We start from the raw sequence: 22550 nt of genomic DNA on the forward strand, positions 1-22550 counted from the left end.
CCCTAATTCCAAACAGCTGTTATTTGAATGCTGGCAGTTAGTTTCAAAAGAACTGGGCAAAAGAGCATGGGTGGATCAACACAAATCCATCACCACGACTGGAAAGACAGTGTGAACAGCTTCATCTTTCCCGTGGAAAACAGCTCAGAAAGGTATTCATCTCAAATCACATAAAATTAATGAGGTTGTAGGAAAAGGAGGAGGAATAACATGGGGAAAAACAATTGGCTGGCCTTACACATATCTCGGTTTATAAGCTTAGTCTGTGAGTTCCCCCCTATTCCTATGTGAGACAAATTCAGCAAACATGTTGTAAACTGCTGGTGGTGGTATTATTTAACTGGTAATCTTCTCTTGCAGCTGACACAGCGCTTGGCACTGATGATGTATATGATGAAAAGGGCTGCCAGTGTGACGTATCAGTAGAAGACCTCACCCCACCGCTTAAAACTGTCATTCGAGCTATCAGGTTGGTGGAAAACCTTTGACAAAATGAGTCAGAGACCTACCTCTGATTATGTGAATGACTATGTTGCTAAGTGCTTTTTCCTACAGGTAAACCTCCTGAAATAATTAGTTTCTCTGTTCCTATTCATTCACATGCCTATTAAATTCTGAAATATATTTTCTTAATACAAAATTCTACTGTGCACAACACAAAGTGCGTTATATAAAAGGTCGGCAGGATTTGAAATGCCAGGCCATGCCAGAGAGATTCCATGAGAATTGGCTCACCAGAAGAATTTGTGGCTTTCAGGACATTTAGTGTATAGATCCAGTTGGATTTTTAAAATTATTTTTATGACTTGGTGCTCCAATCCATGTTCTGTATCTTGTGTCAAGGAAAAAATCCCACTAGGTTGTTTCAAAACAGGTTGAGTTCTAAAAAAGAGGAAACGTAAAGTACTGGGCAGTGACTTGCTCCTATCCTGCTGAAATATAATGTCAAACACTGATCTTTTGTTTTTTAAGTTTTTATTTAAATTTCAGTTAGTCAACATACAGTGCAGTATTAGTTTCAGCTGTACAGTATAATGATTCAACATTTCCATACAACCTCGGGTGCTCATCACAGCCAAGTGCGCTCCTAAATCCCCATTGCCTCTTTAGCCAATCTGCCCACCCTCTCCCTACTGGTAACCATCAGTTTGTTCTCAATGGTTAAGAGTCTGTTTCTTGGTTTGCCTCTTTTTGTTTTCCCTTTGCTCATTTGTTTTGTCCCTTAAATTCCACAAATGAGTGAAATCATATGGTATTTGTCTTTTTCTGACTGACATCATTTTGCTTTGCATAATATTCTCCTGCTCCGTCCACGTCGTGGCAAATGGCAAGATTTCATTCTTTTTATGGCTGAGTAATAGTCCATTGCATATATATATCACATCTTCTTTTCCTTTTTTTTTTTTTTTTTTTTTTTTCAGATCTGGGTTAGGTTTAGAGTTAAGGCCATGGTGAGGCTGTTTGCCTGGTATCCTGCAGTTTTGAGACCTCCCATAAGGTTAGGGTTAGGAGTTAGGAGCAGGGTTAGGGTTCAAATTAGAGTTAGGTTTAGGGTTAGGATTAGCATTAGTTTTTAGGAGTCATGGGTAGGGCTAGGGTTCAGGTTAGAGTTAGGTTTAAGGTTAGAGTATGTGCCTGGTAGCCTGCAGTTCAGAGACCTCTCCAGAGACTAAAACCCCATCCTTCTTCTCTGGTGAGAATACACATGGCAGCCATCCACCAGGCCGAGGCAAGGAAGGAATTTGGGCCTCTAAATACTCTTTAAATAGATATTCAGTTTAAACACTGATCTTAGTATGCTTTCTCTCCCAATGGCAAAAGCTAAAAGCGTACCCAAAGTAACTTACATTTATACTTCCAGGATCCACTCCCTCCAGAACCCAGCTTCTGGATTAAATAAACTGCTGCGTGCTCATCCTGCCTAGTTTTGATCCCTTTGGGAGAATTTTAATCTGTCAGGGAACCCAGAGTGACTCTATTGCAAAGAAATACCTCTGGTCTTTTTGGCTTTCTCTGTCTCTTACCAAAAAGCCAAAAGAAAACATAAAATATCCAACCCAATTTAGCTTTTCAGATACTTAGTCTAATTTCAGAGATCAGCGTGACTGATTATTTAGTGCTATTTTTAGTTGGTCATTTAGTATCATTAGACATCGCTTTACTTGATGTTTGGGAATCACTGGGAAAGCAGAAATGAGTTATAAAAGATTTTGGTAAATGTTTGTGATGGCAAAGCAAATCATGGTTGATGAAAATGTGTACCCCTAGAAGATACTTAAATGTTATCTGTAATGGCACTCCCCGACCCCTGGCCAAAAAAAAAAAAAAAAAGTGAAGTAAAACTTGGGTTACTTCTCAACAGAACCCTCAAGCAACAAACCCTATAAGTAGGGGACCAACCTTCTTTTGTGCCCTGGGCCATCCCAGAGTATGCCTCTTGTCTCATCATAATTGTTCATTGTTAACACTTCCTGTCTTTCTCAAAGTATCCCAGTATGGACAATTGTATGATCACACTACTCCAGGGGAACCTAGAAGACTTAGGTAATATTAAAGCCCAGAAAACCCAAGAATGTGTAGTAAAATTATGCCTGAAGTCTTCAGTTAAAGGAACAGAAAGGACCTGAACAGCATTGTCCAAAATAGTCATCAGTGGCCACATAAATCTAATTAAATTTGAATTAACATTAAATAAAATTTAAAATTCAGTTCATCAGTGGCACTATCCACTTTTAAAGTGCCCAAGAGCCACAAGTGGCTACTATACTAGGCACAGAAGATATAGTCCATCATCTTTGCAGAAAGTTTTACTGGACATGGCTGGCTAAGAAGTCACCTTGAAATTCTCTGCATTCATTCATTATACCCCTCAAAGACCCTAATGTGAAGGTGTAGTTCATCCACAGATTAGTGTGACTTGCAACAAGTACCATAAAAATCTTATCTAATGGGAACAGATTAGGTTTCCTAAAAGTCATACTTAACCCAATTTGTTCATTTCCCAAGACCTTCCATAGCTTTCTGCTTTTGCCTCACACCCTATAAAAAGAATTGTGAGCTGAATGAAAGAAAATGAAATAGGTTTATTCCGCGAGCTAAGCACTTTAGTGGCAGCTTAAGACTTACTTTTGTACCATCCTCTTGAAACTTGCCTGATTTTTGTGAAGTCCTTTGCAGAATTCCCTTGCTTTTCAGAATCCGTTCTTGGTTCTTATTTTTAACAGGACTTTATTATTTACATGTATCTCCTTTTTGTGAATGTCTGAAGCTTTCTGCTTGCTACTTTGGGACACTCAAGGGGGATGTTTTTCTCTCCCATATCCAGATTCTGCTTACTGGGTTTTTAAAAACTCATTTCCAAGTTCCCCTTAAAATTCACGGATTCTCTAAAAACATAATAGCTACACCCAAGAGCTAATAACTTAATTGGAAATATTTGACTTACAGTAATACTTACTTTCTTAAAATACATGATTAAAAGACCAACCCATATAATCAGCAGTTCTGAAAAGGAGTCTGTTGGTATAAATCCCTAAATCTTATGCAAAAGTGCCCTTTTCTTGAATTCAGCTAAATAAATAAGCTGAATAGCAGTTGACTGGAATGTCTTTGGCCAGAACATACCCATTTCTTACAGCTCACCTAAAGTGCTGTTTTATATGTATGTTGCTGATTGCAATTGTGAACCATCTATTATTCATCTCTAAAACAGCAACTTTGTTTTGGCATTTTCCTTGTTATTTCTCGATTGTTTGATTATTTACTATGAGTAGTTGAATATACCTTTTGTCCTCCAGTTGCTCTTACAATAATAATAGTTTTTCCTAAGAGCCAAATTAAAATTTAGATGTATAACAGAAAATATGTATTCCACTGCAAGGATGACAACATGGAAAGCAATGCTACTGCACCCACAAAGAGCAAAATAGGAGTTCTCGTTTGGGTTATTAATATTTATTGAGCATCTGCCATTTTCTAATTTGTAGTTACTTTTGAGAGTAAAGATTCTCTGAGATGACTAAAGTCACTGTCTTAACTTGTCTGGATTACATTCTCCAAATGCACTTGGAGACTTTTTTTCAATGAATGACATCACTTTTTATAGTAATAAACAATGGCTGTTCTTAGACATTTCCAAAATACATCTTAAAAGTCAGAACAATACTTAGTTTTGTGTAATCCCTCCAGGATTATCACAGATTATTCTCAAAATATTATTTAGTGGGAATGCACAAAGTTGCCAGAGATGTGTTTTAAACCCATAATGGGAGGGAAGATTATACTTACTTCTAACAAAAGTTCTGTATCCTGTTAATGATTTTTTTTTATCTTGTTAATTATTCAACTCAAATAATGTTAAGTCTCTTTTCATTCACTCATAGAAATTAGTTTCTAAATAGAAAGTTGACATTGGCAGGGAAATAAGCAGATTGGCAGGCAAACTGATAAACTCTTGAACTTTCTACACACTCACTTTTCATTATATCATGGTACATTCATCTGCTAGGGCCACCACAACAAAATGCCACGGACTGGGTGGCTTAAACAACAGAAATTTGTTTTCTCACAGTTCTGGAGGCTAGAAATGCAAGATCAAGATGTCAGCAGGGTTGTTTCCTCTGAGGCCTCTCTGGCTTGCAGGCAGATAGCACCTTCTCACTGTGTCTTCACATGGTCTTTCCTCTGTGCTCCCACATACCTGAGTCCAAATCTCCTCCTCTTATACTAGCCCCAGTCAGGTTGGATTAGGCCCTACCCTCATGGTCTCATTTCAACTTAATCACTTCTGTTATTAAAGTCCTGTCTTCAAATACAGTCACAATAATACAGGTACTAGGGGCTAGGGATTTAACATATGAAATTTGGGGGTACACAGTTCAGCCATAACACATGGCAAGATACCAGTTTTCCTATCACTGTTTAAAAAATATTTTCTCAGGCAACAATACCAAAAATTTCCGATTAAAAGTAAACCCACAAATTACCTAGATATGTTCCCTCACAATATCAAACATCTGGATATTTGAGAATATCTGAAGAGGTTGACTATTTTCAAGCTTGTACTCGGCATTGTGTAAATACTATCTAAGTGAGAATCTTGTGTAATATTTCACACAAAAATTAATATATGCCCCTTAATTCAAAATAATAAATATAAATAAATAATACATAATAAATAAATTTTTAAAGTTATATCCAATACAAGTCTATTTATAAAAGTGTTCTAGAATAGTAACTTTTATAATAATTTTTTAATTTGAGTTGAACACAATGCTACATTATTTTTAGGGTACAGTATAGTGATTCACCTTCTCTATATGCTTTGCTCACCCCAACTGTAGCTACCACCTGTCACCATACAACACTATACACTATTATTGACCATATTCCCTATACTGTGCCCTTTATTCATGTGACTGACTTATTCATTCCATAACTGGAAGCCTATATCTCCTACTCCCCTTCACTCTTTTTGCCCAACCTCCCACCCCACTTACCTCTGGAAATCATCAATTTATTCGCTGTATTTGCAGGTCTGATTCTGCTTTTTATTTGTTTATTCATTTGTTTTGTTTTTTAGATTCCATATAGGAGTGAAATCATAGAGTATCTTTCTTTCTCAGTCTGATTTATTTCACTTAGCACTATACCGTCTAGGTTCATTTATATTGTCATAAATAGCAAGATATCATCCCTTTTATGGATGCATAATATTCCACTACATATATAGCACATACTGTTTATCCATTCATCTTACGGTATTTCAATTTTTAATTTTGTGAGGACATCCATACCGTCTTCCACTGTGGCTGCACCAATTTACATTCCCACCAACAATGCAAAAGGTTTCCTTTCTGTCCACATCCTCACCAACACTTGTTATTTCTTGTCTTTTTATTATTTTAGTTCTCAGAATAATAATTTTTAAAAATACAAGAGAAATGTTTGTATTTGTTTTCCTATACTGAACTGGCTAGATAAATTCTTAGATTTGCACACCTAGGCAACACAGAAGTGCTGTGTAGACGATTAGGCAATCTGCGAATGAGCTCTGTCTGTTAAAATGATGCAATGCAAAGCTCACTTGCTTCTTACCTGCATTTTTTTCATAGAATTACTATAGCTAAGATCAAAGCCATTCTCAGTGAGATCTTCAACAACTGTTCTCTTGTCAGCTTGTCTTACACAACTATTTTGGTCAGTTGTCAAGAAATGAATCAGAATACCATACAACCTATTCTTCTTGTAAAGATAATCTAAACAACCCAATGGGCATTACTCGGTATTCTGAACAGAAATGACCAAGAAGCTGTTGGTTATATCCTGTTCTTGACTTCTCTTAACATAATCACCACACCGCTATGTTTGACTTGTACGCACCCTATTGTTTCTGAAGGTCAAACCAGCCTTCTAGAAAACCAAATGAATAAAGTTTGGGAGGAAAACTCAAAGAATTCTTTAGTTGAAGCTGCAGCCAACTTTACCCTGGTGCCATTAGCTAATTCTATCCCCAGCCCCCACCCTCCTGAGAACTGCTCAGGAGAAGTGATCCAAGAAATGACAGCCTCTGTGTGAGCTTGGGCAACTCATGTCAGCTCTCTGTGCCTCGTTTCCTTGTTGGTGAAGTGAGGATGGTAATAGTATTGACCTTGTAGGGTTGTGGTGAGGATTAACTGAATTGACATTTGCAGAGCACTCAGAACCGTGCTGGGCACGTGGAAGCACTACGTAAGAGCTATTTTAACCTCCAAGTGTCTGGGCTCCTTACTGTCTTCCCAGCATGCTGCCTGCTCTGCCCATCCTCCACTCGGGCCAGACCGACTCCCATGTATATCTTGGGAGAGGAGCACTTCTTTCTCTCTTCTGAGGGGTGCTCCCAACTTCCAAATGTTTGTAGCCTTGCCTGCCTGCACTTCCTTCCCCAGGAAGCACTTGCTGTTACCCCTTGAAGTTATGTCCTCACCACCTATGCTGAGGAATCACTCAGAGTAACGCCACTCAGGGCTGAAAGGGCATTTTTTCCACGCAACCATGAGGCAATGTTCCAGGTAGACTTCTCCCCCTTCCTCCCCTGGATGAGCTTGCTGCCTTCCCAGGCACCCTCCCAAGAAAAGGACTATGAAAGGGAGAAGTTATTTCTCCTTTTCCTCCCCTGCCCTCACAGAGGCCTGACTATAAACTCTTTAGTTCCTCCCAAAGGATCCTACACTCTAAAAAAAAAAAAGGTAGAGCTTCTACTTTGCACCAGACACCAGGATAGACATTAACAAGAAAAATGGATTCCTGCTTAGAGTTTTGAAGGGCTGACAGAAAAATACAGAGTCAATTATGATGCAGAGCAACATATTGCTACAATAATAGAAGTCCAGGATATTTGGGCAGAAAGAATGTTGGCACTTATGTGCGAGATGGCATTCGGGAAGTCTTTCTGGAAGAAGGGGTTTTCTAGCAGAGATCTGGTGACTTGGTAGGTACCAGCCAGGCTATTGAAAAGGGTGTGAGTTTAGCAAAGGGAACTGCAGTTGCCGAGAACCAGATCTGAAGATGGCATTAGAAAGTATATGTGCTGGTAGGGGGTAGAGAACATAGGGAGGAGAGGTCAGACTCAAGGGAGGAACAGGAACTGTTATAACAAGCAGGAAGGCATGGAGGCTAAGTACAGACGTAAATTTGTCAGACTGGTGTTTTATTCTAATACTTAGAACAATGACTAACCACAGTGCAAGGAACAGATTGGAAAGAGGGGACCATTGTTGTTACAACACCTGGATCTGCTGGGAGCCTGAGCCAGCCCGTCGTGAAGGATGGATCCCAGAGCTCTTTGGACAGGAGACAATGACAGGATTGGAGATTTACTGGTTGGAGAAGACGGAGTGAAAGAGCAGGAGGAATCAGGGTGGTACATCTGGGGGGCTAGTCACACAGAGGCTGGCTTGTGGGAAGATGGTGCGTTGTTGCAACTGTTGAGTTTGCACAGTTACGGTGGGGCCCCTCAGGCAGATGAAGCCCTGGATCTGAAGTCCCAGAGAAAAATCTGGAATGGGAGCAAACTTCGTAGTCATCAGCACAGACATAGATGTTTTGCAGAAGTGTCATCCCAAGGAGAGTATGGGAGTAAAGACAGAAGACGGTCACCACAGAAGTTAAGGCTCACAAACCTGTAGGGAGCTGCAAAAGGAAGAAGGCTCAGGTGAAGACTAATGAGGAAGCCAGACTGAGGGAAACTGGGGGGGGAGGGGGGGGGTGGCGGAGGATGGGCTAGCAGACAGTGCCTAGGAGCAGGAGGCCCAGGTCCACTGTGTTCAGTGCTGCTAAGAGGTCAAGATGATAAAGTGTGAGAAAGTCATTTGGAAGTGGCAACCAGGAGGTCATCAGTGACTTTGGGAAAAAAACAATAGTGGCAAAAGGGTTGGAAGCCAGACTGTAAGCAAAACATTTTTTAGAATTATCTATCAGAATCTTTCATTCTAATAAGAACCTAGATAAAATGTCAAGAATTTCTTTGCAACTAGCAAAGACTCATCAACTCTTCTAAAATTGCTCAGATCTGATCAGCAAAGAGAAGACCCATGATGATTTGTCAGTCTCTCAAGTGATTATGCAAATCAGGCCTCTCTGGAACCCTGGGTTGGGTGACAAGGTTTTCCAGTTTTCTTGTCCTTGCATTCTTCCTATTCTGAAAGGCAGCTACAGAACCATTCTCTTGACCATCCCCTAAAATGCATTCTCATCTCTGAATCCTTCTTAAATCTCACTCCATCCTTCAGACAAGAACACTCCACAAATAGAGAAGAAGAGGCACATGTTTGCCGTTGTGGGTTTTTGTTAAATCTACAAGCTGTTTAATCATCACCAGTTCTTAATTTTGCTGATAGCATCTCTGCTATTTTAGCAGAGGTGATGAGTCTTTGTTTGCAAGTCACTGTTAAGACATTCTTGTCAGCCAAGTCTCTGGCATGTTACAGTAAAGGACGCTGTTAGAAGAACATTTTAGGGATCATTTAGCACGTATTTTTAAAATCAGCTAATATATTCCCTGGAATATTCTTTTTGTTTGTTTCTGTTTTGAAGATAATTGCCTGTGGCCACATTTCGCTCTGAGGCTGCATTAAACTAGTGTTTTCACTGAAGACACACTTACTTTACAGCCTCTAATTTCTAACCTTTTATTTGGTTATAATTTAAACTGAAACTCCCATTCATTGCTATGACTAAAAATATTCAAGAGCAATCAACATGTATGGGTACTTTATTTATTTACTTATTCACTTCATATTTTAAAGTTTATGCAGAATTTTATACTCCTGGGAAAACAAAATTCCCAAATTTAGTTACTGGATCAGTGCTCACAAAATCCTAAGAGGAGAGTTAACCATTTGCAGACTTGCGTGAATCTAGAAGTTCTTGCTTGAGTTCTACTATTCTTGTCCCCTTTAAAAAAAAAAAAAAGTGTGTAGGAGAGTCTACCAAATCCTGAATATAAAGCATAATAATAACAAGCATTAGAATTAGAAAAACAACTCTACATCCAGTGTGGCAGCAGTGTGGCCACAGAACTGGTCCTGTGGCTGATCCCTAAGTCAGCCACATGGGATACCTGACTGCCCCTGCAGTGAGGACATCTGATAGACTGTGTAGAAGTGCTGGTCAGTCCATCCAGGAACTCCTGAGGCTCTTTCCCTGGCTAGTAGCCTGATCTAAGATGAAAGAAGGGTAAAGGAGTTTGGGACATATAATTCTATAACTAATGTTGAAAGGTTTTCAGAGTCTAATGTGTACACGAATGTAAATCTGCATTATTAAATCATGTTTATGTATTAACAAAGAAGGAACATTAATAAATCATCCAAACAGGTAACACATATGCCTTTAATAAGTGACCCAAAATTTCAGGTTCCACAAACCTAGTCATCGTGGCAAACTTGCTCCATGATCAACATCATCCCCTGACCAATCTCTGAAAGGCAAAAGAGGTTGCCGTGGGGAAGTTTCAGTAATTAGAAGGCCCTGTATCACTTCAATTATGAGTCCAAGGACTCTTACTTTTAAGGCAGATGGATGCTGTATTCCTTGTGAAGAGTCAGAAGTCACGGGGTAGAATCATCCAAACTGGGAAAGAGAGGGATATGGAATGCATATCAGTACAGTAAGTCAGTCCAAACGGCCAACATCAGGTAAGAAAAGGGGTCAGCAGGAGAAACACACATCTATGCCAAAAATATAAGATCTGGAAACATAAGGGGCCATTTGTGCAGCCTGGACAAATTCAGTAATATAGGGTGCCTGAGTGGCTCAGTCGGGTAAGTGTCTGACTTCAGCTCAGGTCATGATCTCACTGTTCGTGGGTTCGAGCCCTCCCTCCATCAGGCTCTGTGCCGACAGCTCAGACCTTGGAGACTGGAGCCTGCTTTGGATTCTGTGCCTCCCTCTCTCTCTGCCCCTTCCTCTCTCTCTCTCTCTCTCTCAAAAATAAACATTAAAACAATTTTTTTTAAAGAAAATAAAAATTTGGTAATATAATCCCCAGAGGTGGAGGTACAAAGGGTAAAGGACTGTCACGTCCTGAAATTGCTTCCTATCGCTAATACTAATCTGAGTTAGCACTCTTGCTGGCCTGAACCTCCCACCACCTTGCTCTCACACACAGTCTGCCCTACCAGACACGAAGTGCTCAAGCAGCAAGATTTATTTTCTTCATCACTGTGTGCCTGGCATCCAGCACAGAGCCTGGCATGTGGTGGGCACTCAATAAATGTCTGATAGGTGAGTGATAGAATCCATGAGTGAATTCTTGAATCCCACGCATCAGACACGCTTGTGGCATCGCTCAGGGAAGCGGCCACACTGAGCTCATGTAAAGAGCTTCTGGCTCTGAACAAATGAGGCTCTTGGATCCTGTCAGAGCTCCCGGCCACGGGGGCTGCTGCCTCCACCAGGACTGGAGAGAGAAGAAACTGGAGACAGATAATCACTGGAGCCTCCTTCACCTCTGCCAGCTCCTTTTCAGCAGAGGCAGTGCTCCTCCGGCACCTAGCACACACCCCAGCACGCAGTGGTAGGCGCTCCACGAACACTTACTTAAAGAAAATCAATCCGTCGTCGCCCGGCACTCCCTTTCCCTTCCGAAAAACAAATGGAACTTCTTAACTATTCCTTGTATGAGACTTCAGGCCTCACGCAGGGAGGGGGTCAGGAAACATTCAGGTTCTGATTGGAGGCCTGACGCCAAAGCACACTGACCCTCTGCCTTATGGGTATGACAGGTGTAACAAAGAAGACCTAGCAACACCCACCATCACTTCTTTGCGTGGGGGCAGAGAGCAAGGAAATCTTTCTGCCATCTCCCTCTTCCCACCTCCATTTCAGAGGCTCTGAACCTGAGCTGCACGTTAGAATCCCCTGAAGAGTTTTACAAAATCTCTGAACCACACCCTGGATCAATTACAACGGAGGTGGGACCCAGGCATGGGCGTTTTTTACAGCTCGCGGCCGGTTCCAGTGAGCAGCCAAGCTTGGGAAGTACGGCTGTCCTTACAGTCAATCAAACTGCCTCTTCGGTTCACAGTCGGCTGAGCCCTCTCCGCCCTGCCCGCGCCTTGGCTGCCGGCCGGGCCCTTCCATCTGTTCCGTGGCGGCCGCAGTCACTGCCGCTTGTCTTTCTAATCGTTCTTATCTCTGCATATTTATATGCAATGTTGTTACCCTGATTTAGAGGACTGGAACAAGACTTTTGCAAGATTTTATAACTCATGGCAGCACAACAAATGCACCTACATTTCCTTATAAGTGCACATGTGTTTGTGTGTATATATAGATATATTCTACCCAGAGTTTAACTTTGCTTTAGTTATTTCTTCGTGCTCAGAAAATTGTGTGAGCAGACTTCCTTCAGTTTCAACACGAGGTGCCAGTTTATGAAGTTTGTGATGAATCTTTTTCCCCCTCTAGTGGTACTACAGGGCATGTCAGCTTTGTGCAAGAGGTTTCCTTTTCTCAGACTCTTAGCCAGCTTCTCAGTTCCCGACAGCATCAAAGGAAACCAACTTCAAGGGCTTTTGCTCTTTGCTGCTGCATTAGCTCCAGTGGTGCAATTTACCCTCATGAAAAAAAGAAGCCAGTGAGAGTGTAACTTACTCCTCAGTCTTTTTTTTTTTTTTTTTTTTTTTTTTTTTTTGGTCCTCCAAAAGACCTTCCAACAAGCCCAGTAAGAACAGGCCATTCACTTAGCAGCTTTGAGAACCTACATGCCAGGCACATGTGAGTGAAAAGAGCTGTATCATATGAAAGGATCTTTGTTGTTGTTGTTATTCTGTGTCAAAATATAAAATCTTAATATTAAGACAATAGTACAACATTGTGATTAACAGCTCAGCACTGGAACCAAACTCATTCAAATCCCAATTCCACATTTACTAGCTATCTAACTTCAGGCAAGTTATTAACCTCTCTATGCCTCAGTTTCCTTATCTACAAGTGGAGATGACAATAATACCCTTCTCATAGGGTTATAATTTAAACTACTGCTTGGCATTATTATCTTAATTGTGAAATGTTTCTTAACAGTCCTAATTTTACTCTAGAATGACCTGATTAAACATTCCTTTCTACCAAGCAATATATAGAACATTTTAAACTTCTTTATATGCATGTAGGGTACCACCGAGGTCTTCTGCATCTTTTCCCCAGGCCAGTGCACGGGCTTTTGTTTATTCCTGGCCTGAAGCCATTTCCTCATTGCTCCTGCTCCCCGCATCTCTCTTATCTAGACCATGGGGCAGCAAACTACAGTGGGGAGCCAAAATCCAACCCAATGTTTGTTTTTTGTAAATAAAGTTTTATTAGAACACATCTACACTTAACTTGTTTATGTATTGTCTGTAGTTGCTCTCATGCCACAATGCAAGATGAATGGTTTCAATAGAAACCATACAACCCATAAAGCATAAAATACTTACTATCTGGCCCTTTATAGAAAAAAATTTCTGCCCCTTGTCTACACTTTGAGTAATTCTGGATTTGTGCTCCCTGAAATATGTCTGAAGAACTCCAATTTAATTCTAAGGCATTCTTTCAAGAAGACCTCTACAAGAGCCTGCCTTGCCACAAAACAATGTAAACAACTTTGAGCGACTAGAGTAGCTGATCCCCATTCATTTCTTCAGCAGGCTTTTGTTGAACCTCTAATACTTGCCAGGGATTGTGCAAGACATTAAGGTAAAAACCATAGCCCTAACATTGATAAAGTCCAGTGGGTGAGATACAGTGCCTCAGATGTAGCTACAGGACAGTGCATTTGAGGGCACAAAACAAGACCATCTTTCCCTATAGAGGTGATCAAGAAAGACTTCCTAGAGAAGTCAATGCTTGGGCTGAGTCCAGAACAGTTAGCATTTTAGGTAGAGTACAAAGACAGAATCCTGAGAAATGAGCACTTTGGTGACAAAAACTCCAGGAGGACTGGAGTGCAGGCTTCTTAAAGAGGAATGAATAGAGATGATCATGTGGAGAGAGAAGGTGTGAGGTCCCCATCCATTACCCTCTTCTCTCTTGGGTGGCCCACCCAGTCTCCTTGGTAGAGCTTCTAGACAAACAAACCTCTCATGATCATTAATCCAAATGTTGGATTATCAAGGGGAGAGGAAATAACCCTTCATTCCAGAACATTATACAGTCTGGGGAAGGAGGCAAATGTATAAGCAAATAATTACAGTGCAGTGTGCTAAGTACTAAAATAGAAGTTGATATGCAAGTGACTAACTACTTTGGAAGAATCACAGAAATTTCCATAAGAGAATTGACTTTAGAGCTGAGTCTTAAAGATATCATATGGGGCGCCTGGGTGGCTCAGTCAGTTAAGCATCTGACTTCAGCTCAGGTAATGATCTCATGTTTCATGAGTTCAAGCCCCACATCAGACTCAGTGCTGTCAGCATGGAGCCCACTTCAGATCCTCTGTCCCCTCTCTCTCTGCCTCTCTCTTACTCATGCTGTCTCAAAAATAAATAAATAATTTTTAAATTTTTTTGAAGATATCATAGGATTTCAGGAAGAGGAAATAGCATATACAAACAATTGAAGTATATAATTGATTGAATGGTGTTTTGTGGCCCTGCAAGTTTTTGTTGTTGTTGTTGCTGGAACCTCAAGTTCCAAAGGCAGAGTGGAAGGGGATGGGGTGAGAGAAGTCGAGAAAGGCCAGTCCATAAACAGCATTATTATGATATACTAAGGAATTTGATGTTTACTTGACAGGCCATGAAAACCAATGAAGGATCTTAGGAAGGGGGAAAGATGTTCTTACTTTCACTTTGAAAGATTTATTCTTTCAAGGTTACAGTATTGCAAATCAAAAGGAGGGGACAGCTTTGGGAGCTATTAGTACATACTTGGTCTGTCCTTAACAAAGGCAAAATGAATGTCATCATCCTTCATATAAATTACTGGTTTCCAAAATATGTATGTTATTAAACATTCCCTCCACATTTATAAAACATATTGCCCGATTTTGAATTTTCATATCTCACCTTAGACCTCTTCAATGTTTTCATTTTCAACCTACAACAAAGACAGTTAAGAAAACCTATTTGTTGTCCAGGGGTGCACAGCTGGCTCAATCAGTGGAGCATGTGACTCTTGATCTCAGGGTTGTGGGTTTGAGCCCCATGTTGGGTGTATAGATTACTTAAAAAATAAAATAAAATAGGGGCACCTTGGTTGAGCATCTGACTCTTGATTTAGGCTCAGGTCATGGTCCCAGGCTCATGGGATCAAGCCCCAGATGGAGCCCCACATGGAGCCCCATGTCAAGCTCCATGCTGAATGTAGAGCCTGCTTGTGATTCTCTCTCTCTCCCCCTCTGGCCCTCTCCCTTGCACATGTGGTCTCTCTCTCTCTAAAATAAAAATTAATTAATTAATTAATTAATTAATTAATTAATTAAAATTGTTAAAAGAAAATCTATTTGTTTCTATAATAGAAAACCTAATCCTTAATAGGTACAATGGTTTTGTCACACTCACTGATGCCCTAGTAAATGCTTAGCAGTCCTAGACGGGAGACTGATTGTCTTCTGTAGTGTTTCAGTAGGGCCACATGATGCTTATGCAAAGCTGAGTCAATGTTAAAGTTCTTAATAGGCTACACATTGTATCACTCCTTGGGGGAATTGCTTTCCCTCCAATGCTTTATTTACAGATTTGCCTAGTTTCATGTTTAGGAATTAAAAATTGGATTAATAATATTATTTCAATTATTTGAAAAGGAGGGATATATGCAGGGATGGACTGGAGCCAGCCTATACTGACTTTCATGAGCTGATTGTTACATTTTTAGGAATTTTGCTGGTTGTTAAATACAGTCATTATGAAAAAGTAAATTGTATAAACTCACAATAAAATAAATTATATTAAAAACAAAAGCAATACATATTCAACACTCACTACTTCCTAATCATTTTACGACATATTACTCTCTCTGTTCTTGAGTTATACACATCTATTGTGTCTCTATGGTGTAAATACGATTAATGATATAATATTGTACATCTCTTCCCAATTTCTTATTCAAATGATGTCACATTGATAGCTAGAAATGAAGTATGGTAGGAGTATTTATACCACGGAAATGGGCAAATAGTACAAATCCAAATTATAAATATTGATCAAAATTATTAACAATGAATTTTCTTTTAATCTGGCTAGCTTATAAATGGTAAATTATGTAAATAAAATGATCTATGATCTGCTTAAAATATGACTAAGGGCTAGAGTGTAACACTGTCTGTTGAATGCTTTCAAATTGTTCTTCTGTTAAAATATTTGTGAAAGGTAAAGAGAAAAGAAACATTCAACTCTGAGACAAATTACCATAGAGAATTCACACAACTCCCTACAAAAAACAAGGGCAGGCCCCCATTAGGACAAAACAGATCATTCAGTTTGGAGGCATGTAGGTCCACCACTGGGCAGCCATGCCACAGGCCACAAATGCCTGAGCTACAGTCAGTGGGAACACACTAACTCATGCCAAAGCTTGTCCCTCTGCGTGTAGGGTGGTTTCTACCACTATAGCCAAGAAAAATTGCCCAAGATCCCAGCCAACCTTTTCAACATCTCCAGAATTTATGCCATGGGAAACCAGGAGGTGATATGAAGGTGAGAACAGACAGATCTGGGTGGGATCCTGGCTTTGCCTCATACTGGTTGCTTGTGTAGGGACAAGTCTTTGAATCTCAGTTTCCCTAAATACGAAAGGGAAATAAGAATATCTTTTCTTTTTATTTTTTTTAATGTTTATTTATTTATTTCTGAGAGACAAACAGAGAGCAGGAGAGGGGCAGAGAGAGAGAGAGAGAGAGAGAGAATCCCAAGCAGGCTCAATGCTGTCAGCAAAGAACCTGATGCAAGGCTGGAACCCACGAAGCTGTGAGATCATGACCTGAGCCAAAGTCAAGAGTCAGAGGCTTAACCAACTGAGCCACCCAGGCACCCAGGGAAATTAAATAAAAATATCTTTTTTTTTATTTTATTTTTTAAAATTTACATCCAAATTAGTTAGCATATAGTGCAACAATGATTTCAGGAGTAGATTCCTCAGTGCCCCTTACCCATTTAGCCCATCCCCCCTCCCAAAACCCCTCCAGTAACCCTGTTTATTCTCCATATTTATGAATCTCTTATGTTTTGCCCCCCTTCCTGTTTTTATATTATTTTTGTTTCCCTTCCCTTATGTTCATCTGTTTTGTCTCTTAAAGTCCTCATATGAGTGAAGTCATATGATATTTGTCTTTCTCATACTGACTAATTTCACTTAGCATGATACCCTCCAGTTCCATCCACATAGCTGCAAATGGCAAGATTTCATTCTTTTTGATTGCTGAGTAATACTCCATTTTATATATATACCACATCTTCTTTATCCATGCATCCATCGATGGACATTTGGGCTGTGTCCATACTTTGGCTATTGTTGATGGTGCTGCTATAAACACTGGGGTGCCTGTGTCCCTTCAAAACAGCACATCTGTATCCCTTGGATAAATACCTAGTAGTGCAATTGCTGGGTCATAGGGTAATTCTATTGTTACCTTTTTGAGGAACCTCCATACTGTTTTCCAGAGTGGCTGCACCAGCTTGCATTCCCAGGGAAATAAAAATATCTTAAGTGGTCTTGAAGACAAGACATCTAAAGTACTTCACATAACAAGTGGTAGTGTTATTGAAAACACAAACAACAACACCTAAAAACCACCTAGGTTGTGTAAGAATGATTTTTCCCTTCTTCCCACCCACCCAGGTGCCATTAGCTACTCTGACATTAAGTAAAGAAGTGTCTGGGCTTTGGCTTAGCTTTTCTTTCAGTTTTATCCTTAATATTAATCCTTAATATTAGCCAGATTCACAGATATTTTCTTTTTCTCTTTCTTTCCTTTCTTCTCTTATTCAACAAATATTTCTTTCTACTGTGTATCAGGAACTGTGCAAAGCTCTGAAAACACAATGTTGAAGAAAAATGGTAGTAGTAACAGTCATAGTAGAAGTACTGGTAGTAACAATAGCTAACACTTATTGACCACTGACCATTGTGTAAAAGAGACCCAGCCCTGCTTTCATGTAGCTGACAATTTGGTGTGGGGAAACAGGTATTTAAAAAATACTTATGGCCAAAAATTTCAGAGAGTACATATTTCACTATTTTTTCTCCATTTTTTAATATAGGAGACTGAACCCCAACCAAATTTGGTTAAAAAAAAAAAAAAAGAACTAAAGCTAAATACTAAGAGGCTAAATTAAAAAAGATTTCCTTGGGCCACCTGGGTGGCCCAGACGGTTAAGCATCCATCTTCGGCTCAGGTCATGATCTCACAGCTTGTGAGTTCGAGCCACACCTCAGGCCCTGTGCTGACAGCTCAGAGCCTGGAGCCTGCTTGGGATTCTGTGTCCCCCTCTCTCTCTGCCCCTCCCCCACTCATGCTCTGTCTCTCTCTCCCTCAAAAATAAACATTTAAAAAAATAAACAAAATTAAAAAAATGAAAACAAAAAATATTTCCTTTACTTTCCTGTGAATAACTTTGCTTACATATTTTTGCAAATAAAAACAGAGCAAAAAACCCTGAATAAAAAAGAGCTTGTTGGAGAAAATGTGGTAGAGAGAAGGAGAAAGAATATTATGGATAAATGATTCCAGAATAATCAGTGTGCAATTAATTTGAAGTTAATAATACAATTACAAGAAAGAGTTTGGGGCTTTTTAACCAGTAAAACAATTTGGATTCCTTGCAATCAGCTATCAGGATAGGTAATGAGTATTTTCTGTTTAAATCCTACATTTATTCCCAATCTTCCCACTTTCCACCAGGGGACAACAAATTTTGGTTTGCAGAGCCTAATTGACTAATTCCCAGCCTGGGATCCATGAGTGTGATAACGGGAGTCTATGAGCCATTTAATGATTGAAAAAACACTGGCAGGCTTAACATTTACCTGCAGTAAGGCTGCACAGACTCATTAAAATGTTATGCTTCTTTGATTTCTTTGGGAATAATATCAAGTTATTGCAGTAACTGGTTATCTTAGGCAACTTGGCTATTATGGCATCATGGGATTTATTGATGAAACATTGTTTTAAAACAAAGGTCCATGTTGGGGGAAGCACTGTAATAAAAGAGATCTCTGGTTCTGAAATCTTAGATCTCCAAGCTCAGTGGGTGTGTGTTATGTCTGAAACAAAAGGAACGTGGCTGCCTAATGGAACAGCATTCTGCAAAAGTAATTTATGAAACAGAATTTTCAAAAATGTCTATACAAAGGTACATTTCTCTAGAGAGAATAAGAGAGTTTTGCAGACGCATCTGCATCTGAAATTGCATATAGGTACACAAAAGACCATTTTAACAACTTTTATATTTTTTAAGGAATGCAGTGTGTTATTTCTTAGACTTCCGAGGGTCACATAGGAAAGGCAGGATTGCATTTTAACTTTGATTTTAATTTGAGGTTTCAGTGAACACTAAAAAGGTATAACACTTAGCATTAAGTCTCTTTTTGTGTGTTTTTCTACTCTCAATGTGTGCATCCCATGAGATATTCTTAAGTTGCCTACTATAATCTTGGACTTTTATGTTGCATTTCTGGAGGAGCCTAAAATAATTTGATGCATGACTTTTTTTTCCCCAGAGTTTCTCATGTTTACTAGCAAGCTATTTGGGTAACTTCTTTTAGCAAAGTTATGGAGATTAATATGGAATATGTTGCTTTTACAGGATTATGAAATTTCATGTTGCAAAACGGAAGTTTAAGGAAACATTACGCCCATATGATGTAAAAGATGTCATTGAACAATATTCTGCTGGTCATCTAGACATGTTGTGTAGAATTAAAAGTCTCCAAACACGGTAAGCAATAGAAATGAGATTTGTTGTGAAGGAATAGGGATAAAAACTATCTGAGAAGAACTTTTTGTAGAGAAAACTCTTGAATCTCATATTTCTAATTCATTTTCATGGATAACTGCACTTTTTCTTTTAACATAGATTTTTATTGAAGGCTGTAAATCAGGCATTAAAAGCCTCCAACGACAGTATACAGTATCTCAGTTTCCTCATCTGTACAAATGGGACTCATGTTAGTGCTTGCTTCATAGGGTTGTCATGAGGATTGAATGAATTAATACACATTAACTAAATGCTCAATAAATGTTAATGGTTGTTGCTGATGTCATTTGATTAATTGCCACTATTGTTGTTTTGTTATTCTCTAAATCCTAACCATCCTTCAAGAATAAGTCGTCTTTCTCCTTCATTAAACTTGACCCGACTATCTGGCCCACAAAACCAGACCTTTCCCTTCTCTGGCCTCCTACAGCATTTAGAACTACTACAGAGCATAGAAACACTCATAATCTTGGTATACTGTGCCAGAGAATTGGGACTGAAAAACAAGGGGTTGGTTCCCATGTTGTTTCCTGGAGGCAAGTTTATTCCTCTTGTTCATGACTAAGACTGGGCCTTTCTCTTCTTTAGTGTCCTGTACAGTGCTAGGTACACACTATCTCTCCGGTGAGCATCTTAGTGAGTGATTAAAAGAAATGAGTTCAATATGTTCCTCCAACCACATTTGATTGTGTTATCTTGAAGCCAGAATGTTCAGTCAACTCAGTTTTTTAAGAGTCTTGCTTCCCTCTCAGGCACAAATTACTGGTGTTTGTGTTTGAAGAGTTCTTAAAACACAAGGAGAGAGTCTTAAACATTTGTTTTTATCCCACAGCACACTTAGCCCAGTGGGATATAATGCACCCTTACTAAAACGCCTGTTCATCAATTATAGAAATCATAATGTGTTCATTCATTCATTCACTCATTCATTCATCCAGCAGACAATTATTGAGTCCTGAATGTGTGCCAGGCACTATGGACATTCAGAGATTAATAAAATAATGACTTAGTCCTTGCAGAGCTTGCAGTATAATAGATTAGATATGACAGAAGGTAGGCACTGCCTGTATTTCTAGGCAGACAAAGCAAACGGGAATGTTGAGTCAGTACTCCTGATAATTCAGTTCTAACACACACACAAAAGAAGACAGTAATCCCCATTTCAGTTGATCAAGTCTCCTTGGAAATTGTTTTAATTCATTCTGTAGTCATGTTACAATCTCTTCCTGTGTGGCCATGGTCTTCCAAGTCCTTTAATAGTACTATCTGTGGCTCCAAGCATTTTTATAAAGTTGAAATGCTACAAAATTTGTAGAACTAATCTTTACATTTCCAGCTCCTGCAGTGTATATTCCCCAACTAGAATTCCAAAAGATGGAGGTGATCACTTTCTTATCTGCCTATCTCTCACATATCAGATGTACTGAATAATCTGTTCTATTAACATGAAATAATCATAATTATGATTCTGTCATTTTTTCAGCAAATTCAGGAAATGCCTGGTCAGAGATGGAAACAGACAAGTTATCTTGTAGTTTAGGACAATTTTGCCTCCAGAAGATAGCCCATTAGTGACTTCATCACCAACCAGAGTAATGAAAAAATTAATCTCATGTGTAATTCTCATGTTAAGAAAATAAGCACATCAACTGGAACAAGATCATTTTTATTTCATCTTACATAAATTAAAGATAATCGTCTTTAATTTTTCTTTTCAAAACACTTCATTCTGGCCTGGGGCAATCTCCACCTTCAGCATTTATAATCAGATCTCCTCTTTCCTTGATAGTGTTGACCAAATTCTTGGAAAAGGGCAAATCACATCAGATAAAAAGAGCCGAGAGAAAATAACAGCAGAACATGAGACCACTGATGATCTCAGTATGCTCGGCCGTGTGGTCAAGGTTGAAAAACAGGTACGGTTCAACTACACTGGTTAACTTTTAAGTCAGAATATTTTTAATCAAAATGTTGGCAATTAGATGTATTGTAGTGATTAATGTATTTTAAAGACATAAAACCAAGAAAGAGTGAATGAAATTACATTTTTTGTGCATAGACAGTGTTCTCTAAAACACTTGGATTTCCACATAAGGAATAAAAAATTTCATCTCATCAATTAATACTTGAGGCAACTATAGATTTTCAACAGTAAAATAACAAAGATCTATTTTTCATTTGTGTTTTGGTGGTTATCTTTTTCACTCTTTAAAAAACAGAACAAAACCTCATTGTAACTATCATCGTACATTGAAAGTTGCTAACCCTGAAGCTGTATCTTCTCATACAAAGATAATCGTCCAAACCAAGAAACAGACTCTTAACTAACTATAGAGAACAAACTGATGGTTATTTATGGTGGCCCGCAGGGGGTTGGGGGAGGGGGAGGGGCGAAATAGATGATGGGGATTAAAGAGTACACTTATGATGAGCACTGAGTAATGCATGGAATTGCAGAATCACTACATTGTTCACTTAAAACTAATATAACACTGTATCTTAACTATACTGGAATGAAAATTTAAAACTTTAAAAAAAGACAACTGTCCAGAAATCAAACTGCTCCCCAGTCTAATCAAAAATATTTCAAGTATTAATTATGAAGCATTTTATCCCTTTATTTTTATTTATTTATGTATTTTAATTTACATCCAAGTTAATTAGCATATAGTGCAACAATGACTTGAGGGGTAGATTCCTTAATGCCCCTTACCCATTTAGCCCATCCCCCTCCCACAACCCCTCCAGCAACCCTCTGTTTGTTCTCTATATTTAAGAGTCTCTTATGCTTTGCCCCCTGGTACCTTTATTTTTAAATTTGGAATCACCTACATTGATATTTAAGGTCTCGCTTTCATTATAGAAGTTCCTGACCAGACTGCAGTAGAATCCCAGAATGATTTCTTGGAGGAGGCTTAGCCAAAGGCAGCTTGATTGGGCTGGGAGTCTTGAAGTTGCTTTCTTACAGTGCTTATATGTTTTTTGAGAACATCAGTTGTCCATTTTAAAGAGTTAAGGGGGTGGGTCTTGGTAGAGATTATGTAGAAGCCAAATCATACCTCTCCTCTGAAATCATCCCTTGCTCCCACCACTGCTGATGTACATTATACTCAATAT

At 39.1% G+C, this 22550-nt stretch overlaps 1 protein-coding gene across 4 annotated transcripts in view; it reads left to right on the forward strand.

The window, feature by feature from the left end:
- KCNQ5 (potassium voltage-gated channel subfamily Q member 5) overlaps positions 1-22550 on the forward strand; it is a 514493-nt gene that overhangs the window by 487467 nt on the left and 4476 nt on the right. For all 4 annotated transcript variants that reach the window (XM_045498758.1, XM_045498759.1, XM_045498760.1 and 1 more), the window contains 3 exons: positions 361-469; positions 19263-19394; positions 21223-21349. In XM_045498758.1, the coding sequence (XP_045354714.1) occupies positions 361-469; positions 19263-19394; positions 21223-21349 (368 nt within the window). The remainder of the gene's footprint in view (positions 1-360; positions 470-19262; positions 19395-21222; positions 21350-22550) is intronic.

This window comes from Leopardus geoffroyi, chromosome B2, assembly GCF_018350155.1.
Source record: "Leopardus geoffroyi isolate Oge1 chromosome B2, O.geoffroyi_Oge1_pat1.0, whole genome shotgun sequence".
In the NCBI taxonomy this organism is placed as follows: domain Eukaryota; kingdom Metazoa; phylum Chordata; class Mammalia; order Carnivora; family Felidae; genus Leopardus; species Leopardus geoffroyi.